The sequence below is a fragment of the Lepisosteus platostomus genome, chromosome 11 (assembly GCF_059453375.1).
Source record: "Lepisosteus platostomus isolate fLepPlt1 chromosome 11, fLepPlt1.hap1, whole genome shotgun sequence".
In the NCBI taxonomy this organism is placed as follows: domain Eukaryota; kingdom Metazoa; phylum Chordata; class Actinopteri; order Semionotiformes; family Lepisosteidae; genus Lepisosteus; species Lepisosteus platostomus.
Genome location: NC_142621.1, coordinates 3,122,512 through 3,136,095, shown reverse-complemented (window position 1 = coordinate 3,136,095; position 13,584 = coordinate 3,122,512). Strand labels below are relative to the sequence as shown.

Below are 13,584 nucleotides of genomic sequence, written 5' to 3'. Positions count from 1 at the left end.
TATCTTTTTCTCATTTAATTTCCATACCCCTGAATTACTTGTCCACATTTTGTAAAGTGGTGAGCTCTGCCCCCTACCTCTGTCTGCACCATGGCTGGCCGCTGAGTCCGCAGAGTTTTCACCGTCTGGAAGAGGTCCACCACCCCCTCGTACCTCATGCGCTCCAGCACGATGCTGAGAGTGATGAAGACGCCCGTCCTGCCCACACCAGCACTGCAAGAGCAAGAGCAGGGGCATGTGAACCATGCCTGCAGCGAGACAACTACAGAGGACACAGACACTGCAGGAGAAGCGGCGACAGCCCAGAGGAGCAGCAGCAGCTTCAGGAACAATCAGGCTGAAAGCCTCAGACAGGAGTGAGGGAGAGAGAAGTAGGATGTTGCTAATTAATACAACCATGTTTTAACTCCACGAAGAAGAGGGATAAAGTTACACTGGTACAATGAGCTTGATGAGTCTGCTGTCTGCTATTGACTATTTGCCACTAAACAGAATCCGACTGCATTTTCAGCAGTAAATCTCAATCGATGCATTTATTTGTCCTAAGGATAATGCAGGCAAAATAATTACACACAGACTGATATCGCATCCTGAAAGGGAGACAGGACCTGAATGTAGGATCAGTCTAAGAGCTCGGTTCTGAAGCTCAAAGTAGATGTATGCCCAGTCTAGTCAAATGGACTGACGGATAAGTCTCTTTTTATCTATACCCTCTCCAGAGGGCACTGTTCCTGCACTACACAATCTCTTTCTCTGAGTAAAATAAAATAAAACTAATAGAAATCCAAGCTCCTGCCGCCATCCAACAGAGTCCCGTTTTAACTTGTAAATTTCTATTCCTTAAAGGAGAGATACATTTAAAAAATAACTTTGAAAATAATACAATCAATGTGTAACAACAATAATCTTTATCAGCTGCAGTGCTGATTTCCTGGGTGCTCCTTACCTGCAGTGCACAGTGATTGGTCCATCCTGTCCAAACTGCTCCTTGGTCTTGTGTACTTGGCCAATGAAATCAATGAATCCCTCCCCAGTTTTTGGCACTCCTTGCTCTGGCCAGTCAGTGAACTGGAATTGGCGAATAGTTCTGGATTGGCCATCCTGCGGAGCCAAATATCAGGCACGTGAGTCATTGTAGCCACAGCCATGGCACTGTGAAGCATAGGACACACTATAGCATCACTGGAAATAACACTGGAGATGAAGCACAACCATTTTGTCTCCTTGATTTTCAGAGAGCAATTTGCTTCTTAATACCTAAAGTAGGTTACCCTTGTATTTCATCACACCCTTTACAATGTCTGACATTAATCATAACTAGTGGAGCAGCACTTTCCAGATATCAATATGTTTTCTTGTTGTACCTGCTGTGTGGTTTGTGGAGAAATTTCTGCATTGCAATACCCATTTCACACAAGCGCCATAACGAGAACAGCTCCTGAGCTCACAATTAAAATGTCAATGAGCTCTGACAGCTGCTGCATAGGAAACCTGCCCTGATTTACCGTCATCTCGCGCAGCAGAGAGAAAGGAATCAGCGGCGAGAACTGACTGATCGACATCAAAAGTCTCGACGGAGCACAAATTCAGCCAGAACCAAAGGATATCTCTGTGAGTGCATGAAAGAAATGCGAAGCAGCAGAAGCCTGCGAATCTATGAAACGTAGACTGTTTTTGTTACATGGAAATAAAGATATGACCCATCATGGTGAATCTGGGGTGTCCAGTGCTGTGCTCAATTATCCCGAGCTTTCCATTTCCCTTGGCGGTTCACCGCGTTCCCACGTGGGTGTGGCGTCCGGTATTCCCCTCCCCCTCCTCCCGGGAGGGCCTGGGCCGGAGGGAAGGCACGCACAGGTGAACCGCAGCGGGTGGCAGGGCCTGATGGGGGGGGAGTGAGCGGGTGTGTGCGGAGGCGGCTCTACCTCCTCATCGCCGCAGGCACAGCAGGAGGCTGCTGCTGCCCACCCATGGGAGCAGTGCTTGCCTTTGTTGAATGTGCCTGCAAGGTCCCCTCCATATGGCATGCTAACAATGTACCTGGCTGTTGAGCCTGTGCATGAAAGCTCATCAGGAGGAAAACCTATTTTTACTATAGAGGACGTAATATCGGCAGGCAGTTTCCCCAAGCGTGCCTGAGATGCAATTGAAAACCTGGATACCATGACAGTTAAGCAATTTAAGATGGCCCATCTAGCAAGAGCAAGCAGTTACGGGGGGAAAAAATTTCATTTGATTTGCAATCTCAAAAACGAGTAGCAAATGTCTGAAAAGGTACAAAACCCTTGTAAGTCTTTTATAGGCATAAATCTGCCGTTGCACCGTTACGTTTGTTTACCTGACCAAGTGGTAGCACTGGATTAGATGTGATCTTTACCCAGAGGCCTCTGGGAGTCTGGAACAAGACACCCAGCCAGGCTCCTGAATCCGATATCCTGGCTTTTTTCAGGAAACGGCTACAGGAGCTCCCTGGATCGATAAGCTACTACCAAACAACCAGATGGGCCTAATGGCCTCCTCTTGTTTGTAATCTCCATGTCCCCATGTGCAGCGAGAATGCCTTACCCTGGCATCGGTGACCTTGAACTCCCTCAGAATGTACTGGGGCATGTTGTATTCGGCCATGGGGTCCACCACAAAGTACTGGTACCGGGCTGAGCGCTCTGCAGGCCAGTACTGATGGCACTTCTCCTAATAAGATACAGAAGATAAAAAACAAAAAATTACAAGCACTGGAGTGGTAGCTCAGATTGCCTAACGTACTAACTAATTATCTGCTAGAAGTGTGGCAGGAAATATCTCATTTCCTGCTGATAGAGAGACATTCCAAATGCCTGTGAGCCGAGGCAGAACAAGGGTGAAGCACATGCTGCACACGTTGACTTTGCAAAGCGGCTCAGCGTCAGCGAAAGGTTGACACTCGCCATAAGAAAACCCACGCCCTGTGGCTCAAGTGGCGTCGGTCCACAGCTGTCAGACGACAGGGTTCATGTTCACTGTTCACCGGCGGCACTCCAGATATCACGTTAACGCTCTCCCCGCAATGCAGCACTGCAGGAGGGAGAGGGGCGTGCCCAAACCCGTGGCCAGTCAAGGGGACCGGGCGTCCAGTCGCACTTACCCGTCCCATTTCTCTCAGCTTCGTCAGCATCACCACAATGGTGGAGTTGTGCTCCCACAGCATTCTCCAGAAGTCCTCAGTCGTCTCTGCCAGGGGTCCCTGGGTGGCAATGTAGGCCTTCTGCTGCCTGCGGGTCACAGTCGAGAGGCAGTGAGGGGCTGGATGAGACACGCGGTATTTTTACAGCAGCCAACTACAGGTCTACCATGCAGACCCGCTGGGGCTATAGTCATGATCACTGCAAATACTTCATTCAAATTTCATTTACGTATTTTTTTTTTAAAATCAGACATATCCCTACGTGTCTCAGAGTCCTCGAGTACTGAACATAGTCTGTTCCATGGCAACTTGATAAGACACTCCTGAACCCTGATAGCGGCGCTAAATAATTCATAGGCTGTGAACTCCTTCCCAACAGACTGAGTTTCAGCAGTGGTCCGTCGAGTCTGCAGGCACTTATTTCATCAGTAAAAGCAGCACACACCCTGCCCCAGCAGAGGGCACTGTTACACTTTGACAGAGGGTGGGATTCACAGCCAACCTCTGTCAGCCAGTCTTCCTGCATACAGCTGCTGGTGAAAAACTAATGAAATGTGCTGCAGGGAAGAAAACAATGTGCAACTAGGAGATTAAAGTCAGCTTCAGGCCACTTTACTGCACATCATAAAGGGACTGCTGAAGAAGGTGCTGATGAACCCAAGGAAGAAGCATTCTTCAATTCTGGCCAGTCAACAACAGCTGGGAACAACAGGGACTGAGTGCCATGGGTAACCAGGACATGATGGTTTGTGATAGCTGTTTTCAGACAGCACCACTTTTATTTTTTAATGCGCTCCCCACTGCAAAGAGACATTCTTCACAGCAGGAAGCTGGATGCTCTGTGGCCGTCGAGTTTTATGTATCTAGCCAGGGGCTTGCAGACAAGCCTTTTGACGAATAGATGCAATCCCAGAGAGAAACAAATTTACCTTTATTTATTTGACTTAATTACTGCACATGAAAGCACTGAGACCGCCAAAGGAAGGGTTTAAGAGAAAACATCTGCCTCAATACATTGCCGAACTCAGAAGTGAAGCTACTCTTGCCAACAGTTGCTCAGCTGCTCCCTTATGAATTTCTTCCCCCAGGCAATTAAACACCAGGTTCCATTATATCCGCAACATGCGCAGCAAAGAAGTAAGGACTGCACTATCTTACTAATCAGCCAGGTCGATTTTTTTCACACTACCAAGGGCACCGGGACCTCATTTTTTATTTACTTGCCATGCAAGCACCTTAATTACAAAACAGCAATTACAAAGAACATCCCCAGGCTAAAGTACTCAGGGGCCTAGCAGTCAAAGGGAAAGAAAATTAAACTAAAAAAATACATACAGCGACAAAAAGAGGAACCAAAATTATAGAACAGTTCATTAAAATACCTTCTCGTTGGGAATTATTGCAATTATGGTATTTACACTTTAATAAAGGATGTTCCCTCTCTGGGGTGGCTTTCGTTAGGTTTTAATTTGATAAGGAATGGTAATCATGTCAAACTACTGATACAGCTCTTGCAGGAAACTTGCAGAGTTTACAGACTATCTGTGCAGCAAAGTTCACAGCAGGGGAGGTTTGATTTTATTTCTAATAAAAATGTATGTTTCATTCAATATGCAGTTAATAAATGCCCCTCCTGTCTTTGCAGGGGCTTTATTCTAAACACCGAGGCACTGCGAGACAAGCCGAGATCTGTCTGACTCGAAAAATAGATAAATGAAATTCGTAGGCTCCTCTGCAGCTCAGGGAGCAATAACAGCAACTAAAAAAAAAATGGGGAAATCACTTTATTGTCCCCAAATGGTATTTTCAGATTTTACATAAATCCTATAAAGCAGAATTTTAAAGCAGACTTATTCTTTGAACACCTCAGCTCAGATCACGGGGAAATCCAACTAGCTTCGCTTGAAGAGAAGAAAAAGATCCACACACGTACAAGAATAAAAAGATCGGTGAAAAGGGAAAGAGATGGGTGTCGAAACACGCTGCGAATTCGTAAGTGCTGCCTGCGGCTCTCTGGAAGCAGAGTGCACATGTCCAATTCAGTTAGAAACAGCTCACTGCCCAGGACAGTGGCAAGGCTCTCGGATCTTCGTCACCCCAGTAAAACATGCCCTGCGCGTGGTTATGTCAGCCTGCTCCGTACCTGTACCCATCGATGAAGCTGCCGTTGATGTAGTCGGAGCCCTCCACCCCTCGGATGGGCTGCAGACACACCCGGGTCGACTCGAAGGGCATGATGTTGACCAGCCGGTTTTTGAACTTGTTGCAGGGAAGGTTGGCACTGATGAACCGGGAGGTGTGTGCTTTGGAGTTGGCCAGTCTCTGTTGGAGGGAGGAACACAAGTTGAGATGGTGAAACAAGCCCTTTTTTTGGGTCTTTTTACACCAACCTGTTGATCTCCGAAAACCCCGAGACTCCTACTCTTAGCTACTTCCCTAAAGGTTGATGTCGATGCTGCAAATGTCAAGGGATTTTTAAAGGGCTGCTTCTCCATGAGTCGCTCAGTCCTGTTTCTGCACATCTTCTTTGTGCTCAAGAGATAATCTGAAAGATGCTTCAATTGTCACAAGTTTCCTTGTAACTGGGATGCTAACGGCATTAAAGCTCTGTCAGTTATTGACATCTGGCACTGATTTGCCATAAGCCTTAGCCTGTCATGCTTAACTTTAAGCGAAGCAGCAAGGTTTGTCATCTTTAACTGGAAACAACCTTTAGATGCACAGAATTCTAAATTCAGCAGGGCTACAAAAACTCTTGATCTCATAAGACATAAAAGAATGGTTTCAAAATGGTATTTTTACCGTCAAAGTAGTTTTTTTTTGTACTCTGAAGTGGCTGATTCCTCAGTAAAAAAATTCTTCATCTTTTTTATCAGCAAGGGCAAGTTCACAGCTTTGATTGGCGAGTCCTGAGGCAACTGTTTTACAGCGCGAGAGTGTGTCAGTTTCAGATGCTTCTCAAACAAATCTGGAGCATGCCGGTGTCAAACCTCATTATAGCCACTCTGGATTTACAATTATCCGCCTTGCTAAACAATTTCTATCCGTATAATTTTAGCTGGTGAAAGCCCAAAAGGAATCTTTTTTTCCGCGGGTGTTTACAGTAGCCCCCTTTCCTGATAATGGCGGGGGGCTGTGCTGTGCTTTGGCAGCAGAGCCTGTGTCTGATGGAACAAGGTGCTGCTGCTGCTGGACACCCCAGCGCCAGGAGAGTACAGCTGCTCGGCACTGTCCTGGTGTTCGCAGGGCAGCATCAGTGTCTGACCAGTGAAATCAGTTGAGGCTCCCTGCATAGCCTGGAGGTCCAGTAAGGTTGCAAAGGTTTGTACATTTTTTTTGTCGGGGCGACACATGAAACTGCACTGTAAAAGAAATAAGCTTCCTTGTAAGCCGAGGAACTAGAAAGTCTCTCCAGTCACACCAAACTGATTGTGAAACTCGAAGAGTACAGGGGAATCAAGGGCTGACAGGCATTAAACAACAACAACAACAACAACATAACTGATGTTCTCAAGTCCCTCTTTTGATTGTCGCCCTCCAAGCTCCTCCACAGAGCGGCTGTTACCTTGAACTCCAGTTCCATGGAGGTGACCGTCTCCCCCGGAGGGACCTGGGTCAGCTTCTGGATGTGGGCGTACAGGTTGCGCGCTGGGACCTCCGTGTTGCCGCAGGTGGCTGCCTCCAGAAGAGCCTCGTGGATGAAGATGTACTGGTCCTCCGTCTGCACCATGTAGTTCCTCTGGGAGCGCATGCAGGTCACGTGGCCGTAGATGTCCACGGACTTCTCGTGCTTCATGCGCTCCAGCATGGCGTCAATCACGATGAAGCAGCCCGTCCGCCCAACCCCCGCGCTGAGGAGGCACAACAACAAGCTGTTCAGCGGAATCGGATCGCCTGCAAGCCCGGAGATCGCCTGCGTCCTCAACCTTCGATCTGGGCTGCCTTCCAGAGCCTGGCTTCCACGCAAATCCACCCGTCAGCAAACTCTTTAGCAACTAGTGTTGTATATGTAAGAAACTCAAACACAAACACAGGGAGCATGTTTGTTTTGCACCAACAAATCTCACTGATACCTTCTAATTATGCTGAAAGAACAATGTCCTGACATCTGCAACGTCTGGCTTTGCATGCCTGACCTCTTAGTAGCATAGAGGCTCTCTCAAAACACAGAAGACATTTATGACTAATGCTGTCTTCTTTTGATATGCCGAAATAAGATCTAAAAAGATCATTTTGCAAAGCGAGCCACACTGGGGAGTAAATTAAACGAAAGCACTTATTTCTCAAATATATCGGGAGTGCGGTAGTGGTTTATTAAGCCTTGCTCAGTTTCACAGAAGGCTGATTGTAGAGAGAGCTGTATACAACACCGATCACTTTCAATGGTTCATCCTAAAAGTTGCTGGGATGCTGTGAAAGCATGCGGTTCAGCCCATGGCACGCAGGTGAATAAGTGGTGCAATGCCCGGAGCAGAGCCTGTTGTTTTGTTTACCCAGACCCAGAAACATGCGATGGGGCCTCTTGCCTGTGCCTCTCGCTAGCTGCCGCGGCTGTCGGGCAGTGACAGGCTGCAGGGAGCGGGCCTACCTGCAGTGCACCACCATGGGCCCGGCGTCGGGAGGGTTGCAGGCCTTCACTCTGCGCAGGAAGGCCAGGATGGGCGTGGGGTACTCGGGCACGCCGTGGTCTGGCCAGGCCATGAACTGGAACTGCCTCACCTCCCTCTTTTCGCTGGAGCCATTCTGGCGGCACACAGATAAAGAGTCTCTCTCAGCATACCGCATATTGCCTTCCTATGTGAGAATGCACAGCTGAAACCTTGGAATTAACATCCCTGGAACGAAGAATCATTTCTCTCCTACTGTTTAATACAAACACAATTATGAGGGCAGAATTAAGACAGGATGACTACATACTTCACGGATGCCCAGTCCACGTGGATTGTTGACTTTTCAGCTTTAGCATAAAGTGGTTTAAAGCTCCTCACTCAGGGGAAAAGGCAATGCATCTTAACTTACAAGAACCGTTCAGTATGGCCAGTGCTGTGTTTGGAATTCATGAAGCTATGAATTTTTCCACTCAAGCGTGCCTTTTTCTTGAGTCAGCTGCTTCTCGAGCCCGGGACTCTCAAAGCCCCAGTGGCTGCAGAGATGGATTTACACATAAATGACTCGAGAGCAAAACAACACGACCGAAACAAAGAGCCAAATAAATAATGCCCCCCCCCCACGTATCTCGGTGCTATTCGTCTTTGCGGCACGGTTGACACAGAGGCGCATGTGAGGGAGCTTCGTCTCGTGTGCTGTCTGTTGCTCACCCCGCCCAAGTCATGTGTGTCAGCGTGCCTTTTAGAGTAATAGCGAACAGCGTGGGAGCCGCGGGGGGTTCCTAGCAGGGCATGACGAATCCCAGCCCATCTCCGGGTACAGCAGCACAGTCCTGCTGGCTTCTCTTAACACTTGGGAGCCCCTGCCACTCGGATAAAAGTCAGCAACAGGGAGCCAATGGGTCTAAACACTCAAATCTGAGATTTAATAGGCAGGCAACCCAGAGGGGGAAAAAAAACAATCAAGATAATTACAATCTCATACCTTGTAGAGAGCAAAAGTGCGGACGCTATAGGTAGCCAGTTCTACAGTGTCCAGCATCGTGACTTGGATCATGCCGTAGGTCTCGGTGCCTCGGCTCGGCCAGTACTGGTCACATTTCACCTTAAGAGAGAGAGACCGAGATTTTCAGAATGCTTCTCAACCATGGAGGTAAACAAACCCTAACCAGACAATGGAGTCAAGAGCTCCGACGGCGAACAGACTCCATCACATTACTGCAGGTCCGGGTTGCTTCTGCCCCCCTCTATCAACAAGTTGCACGCTCTGGAAGTTTTTAATTAACCGCAGCGAAACAAGGGCACTTCGAGAGCTACCGCCTCCTAACAAATAAACCGCTAATGTGACTGAAGTACATCTGCTTTGGAAGTAGACTCTCACAGCCCCCTAAAGACAGGTTAGCCATGTGGGGGGGTGGCATATGGCTCTGTAGGCATCTTGTGGGTTCGAAGTCCCGAGTCTCACCCTGCTTCATGCGGGGAGGGCACATTTGGGGGCAGAGGCAGGCGGGGAGGGCCTTAAGAGGCAGGCAGGCTCGATCGCAGGGCTTCAGAAGGCGAGCAAATGAGAGCGGACAGCTTGAGCTGCTCACGCCCGGGTGCCTCTCCTCTCGGGCCCAGGCAGGACAGCAGGCAGAGAGGGGAGCCTGGCGGAGCCGCAGCCAGGCCGGGGGCGCTGGGCAAGAGCGGCCCAGATGGGGGAGTCACGCTAGACAAACTCCACCCCGAGGACAAGCCACAAGCCCGGTGCAAGGCCCGCGGCTTTCTTTGTGATTTTCATTTTTTTTTTTTTTTTTATTTTGGGGTTGGGGGAGTGGATTAGAACAGCAGCTTGTGCCTTTTGGCATTTGTTCCTCTTAACACAAAGATACACTCCAGGTCAAGAGGAAAAGTGAACTTAATTAAAAAAAACAGGACGACAGCTCGGATACCATCCAGCATCCCAAGCTTTTAAAATGAACAGACTGATGGGAACATTCCTATATACTGAAACTTTATTTAAACTTTCTGGTCTCCGTGGCTAAAGTGTTATACTCGAGCTGAGCTGCCGTGCGATAGTCCAGTCGTTTTAAGGAATCCTAATAGGTTGCCTTGAAAAACAAACACCTGATACAACATCTGATAGAGCCAGAACCACTTCTTTTGAAGTGTTTTTGGTAAAAACAGGGCGAAACAGGCAGTGAAGTGAACAGTCCCCATGTCTGAAGTGTGGGGCCAGGTGGCCACAATAGGGAGCTTTGACCCGGCAATATGGTCACCCCTCTCTCGGAGCTCCCACTGCAGTGCTTTCTGTTTTACTGTTGCTGTAGGAGCTTAAGGTTATTTCCTCACTAGCAGGTTTTATGTTGGATTGAGACTGCTCATATCAGGGTTGCGGCTGCAGGGAGGTGGGTGCAATACGTCTTAATGCAGAGTGACGCTGGCTGGGGTCACACAGAGCTGAATCTGGGGCAGAAGGTGTGTCGCTCTCTGCCGAGCTTGTGGAGGCAGCTGGAGCAGGTTCCGCTAATTAAAGGGGCTCGGGGTGTGAATGTGTGGCAACTTAATAGGATCGCATTAATAGGTGTATCAAAAAACCATAAATCCTTCAGATCTCAGCAGCTCCTTGCAAGTGCAAGGCAGTCAGTTCTTCTCGGCACAGTAGCAGTACTCAGCCTGTACTCACTTATTGTATTTTATGTTGTGCTCTGAACTGTGGGCAGCTGAGCAGTGTCTTTAATTAGAAATCGATACATCTCAGTTTTCTAATTGAACTGTACTCCACGCCAGATATGTCTATCCTAGTTATTTATGTCGGTCGGCGGGTTTGTTTGCTGTGCCTAACGAATCAGAATCCTTTGTAGTTGTCAGTTCATGCTGTTTTATCTGCAACGCTCTAAGCAAAGCGGTCTGACAGAATACATAGACAAGATCGTGTGAAGGCATCTCTGCTGATCACCTGCAACAGTGGCAGCTGCTGGAAATTGGTTTTATTCAGTGGAAAGACTTAACTGATAAACCCCACTGGAATCTCAAAGAGGCTGGTAAGATCCAGGAGAAAACCAACCCTCCCCTTCTCCTGTTAGCTGCTCTGTAAATACAGGCGTGACAGATAGGCTGGCAAATCAATGCATGTGCAGCCTCAGTCACATTTACAGCAACATCTGTTTAGATAAATTACCCGTTTGTAAGGAGCTTTAATTATCTAGATATGACCTCTGCACATGTGTAGGCCTGCATTTTTATTGTCTGTACTCTTGTTTTCATGAGTAGTTATTCACAGTTTGCTCTATCACCCATTATTTCCAAAAGCACATTGCTCCTCGGGTCATCTCTGTAGCTTAGCCCTGAAGCTGTACAGAAAATGGCTCAATACACAATGATCTCTCTGCTCCCTCAGTTCAGTGAATTAGTCCTCCCGCACAGCTCATGGGACTGACCTGTACGTGCAAGTTACTCTCTCCTTTCATTTGAAGGCATGGAAGCCCCTCATTACAACCGATAGCTGACTAATTCATATATAAAATTAATTCAACCCATTAATCATCTGAATCTTAAAGTTTAAGGTTCCTGTGCCACAAATTAGATCACTAACTGGACAACATCAGACCCTTTGCTTTTTAACACTACTTCTAACAAAGACTGCTTTTAATTGTGTGCGACCGGACCCATTTGACAGGTAACCGCATGCGAGCCGCATCGCTGTGCGCACATCACAGCGAGCGCAGGTCCGCCAGCCGTCTCTCGTCACAGCTCACCCTGGACTTCTCTTCCAGCCGGGTCATCATGATGATGGTGTTGGTCCGCTGCTCCCACACCATGCGCCAGAAGTCGCTCAGGGTCTCGGGCAGTGGGCCCTGGGTGGCGATGTAGGCATTCTGCTTGCGATACCCATCAATGTAGTTGGCGTTGATATAGTCGCTGCCTGGCACACCTGTGGGTTGACGAGCTCATGTCTCATGTCGTGCCAACAGGTTTAGATTGCATTCGTAGGGGTTTCCTTTTTTCTTCCCCAACCAGCATGCCCCTGGTTTAAACACCGTCTCTAAAGAATATACTTTCACCAAGACATCTACAAGGCCGAAAACGTTCACGCCCACAACATACATCATGACACTCGGAGCTTTTTCTGTGCACAAATCTGCTCAGCTTATCATAACACCAAAATAAAAGCTGATTTTCTAAAATGACATTTCAGTAAAAAACAAAAATATTCCTTTTTCCCCACACCTTGGATGTCGGCTTGATTTTCTTTAACCCTTTTTTTTTTTTACAATGTCCATCAGAAAAAACAGAAGCAAGCTTACGGTAGAGGAAAGTTCAGAAAAGTTGGGTTCTAAACATTAGAAAATAATTGTCACTGTCAATGACCAGGCCTGTCCTAATCATTGCGGCTAATCACTTTAATGTAAGCTAGCACTCTGTGTACTTGCCATCGACAGAAGTCAGGATGACACGGGAATGGTCGTAGGCGATAACATTTGCATAGCGGTTCTTTGGTTTGTTCACCTCCAGGTTGGAATTCTCCCAGGTGAACTGCTGCCCAGGGTCAATAGACTGAAATAAAAAACAAAAACAGACAGACGTTAGAGCAGAGGGAACTCTTATCCTAAAACGTGAGCCCCACCTTTGTTCAGATCACTTCTTGGGGAAGCACCAAACACTGCCACCCTATGATTTCGGTGGCTTTTCACACTCAAGGTGATCTTTATTCCTGGCACTGATGAAGAGGAAACAACGATAAAGGTGTGAATGGTGGGTCCGGAGTCTTGCAGCCGGTGAGCAGATCTGCGCTGGCCGTGGTCTGATGCGCCTTTTCTGCCAACAGCAGAACGGCTTCCATTTCATGAACAAACCAAGACCATTGCCAGAGGGTGACCAAGCAACCCTGTCTCAGAAAGAACCAGCCCACTTGATTATTTTTATTTTGCAATACTAAGAGAAAGAAAAAAAAAAACCTCTTTCTGATGCTAAAAATACAGTTCCAGCCATCCAACATCACAAAGCAGTTTTATAGGCACTCTGACAAGGCGTCCTGAGTGGGAATGAGTTCACTGAAACTCATCTCTCCGACGGCCATCCTTCAGTAAAGCTGTTAAAGACATCCATACTGAGTGCCTTGCAAAATGACACTTTTTGGAAGCAAGTCCCATTTTATAAAATAAAAAAAAACTTTTGTCCCTCAACAACAACAACAACAACAGCAGCAGCATGGGCTTTGTTCTAGAAACAAGTCATTTTTTTTATCTCGGAAAATACATTTTCCTTTCAAAGGCTCTTACTTTGACTTCAGAAGCAGGCTGATTTCTTTGTCAGCCTGTTCTTGCTTTTCATCATTCTAATTCAATGCTTTTAAGAAGAATGACTTATTATCTGAAATTAAGCTATTTCATTATTAATAAAAAATGACAGCGCTCCCTGCGTCTTCAGGCAAGGCATGAAAAACTTCCTCACAGCCTTGGATGTCTTTGTAAAGTTCAGTCACCTATGTTTTCAGTTGGTATAGTAGCCAGTTTGCTCTTCAACATCTTAAATCCCACCTAGTTTCTAAACTGTTTTATGAATCCCTTTACTAATAAAAAAAAAATCAAAATCGCACCTATTCGCAATCAAGATGACAAAAAAATCTAAGGTTTAAATCAATGACTCACTGTTCATGGCATTTACTTTCCTGTTTTGTTCGCTTGACTGCGATTAGCATTTTAATCTATTCCTCTAACTCATTCATTCAGGTAATGGAAGGATTTTTCTCCATAAAGACTTACAGGAGCAATTTCATAGAGGGCCCCATCCCTCCAGAAAACACAGAGCCTCTTCCCGATGAATTAAAGCATTTTA

General features: G+C 47.0%; 1 protein-coding gene across 12 annotated transcripts in view; it reads right to left on the bottom strand.

Annotated features, from left to right (window-relative positions):
- LOC148651763 (receptor-type tyrosine-protein phosphatase F) overlaps window positions 1–13,584 on the bottom strand; it is a 222,607-nt gene that overhangs the window by 2,382 nt on the left and 206,641 nt on the right. For all 12 annotated transcript variants that reach the window (XM_088597854.1, XM_088597859.1, XM_088597861.1 and 9 more), the window contains 10 exons: window positions 12,180–12,303; window positions 11,505–11,680; window positions 8,753–8,872; window positions 7,749–7,903; window positions 6,726–7,011; window positions 5,304–5,482; window positions 3,122–3,248; window positions 2,566–2,691; window positions 947–1,101; window positions 78–213 (listed from right to left, as the gene is read on the bottom strand). In XM_088597854.1, coding sequence (XP_088453980.1) covers window positions 78–213; window positions 947–1,101; window positions 2,566–2,691; window positions 3,122–3,248; window positions 5,304–5,482; window positions 6,726–7,011; window positions 7,749–7,903; window positions 8,753–8,872; window positions 11,505–11,680; window positions 12,180–12,303 — 1,584 coding nt within the window. The remainder of the gene's footprint in view (window positions 1–77; window positions 214–946; window positions 1,102–2,565; window positions 2,692–3,121; window positions 3,249–5,303; window positions 5,483–6,725; window positions 7,012–7,748; window positions 7,904–8,752; window positions 8,873–11,504; window positions 11,681–12,179; window positions 12,304–13,584) is intronic.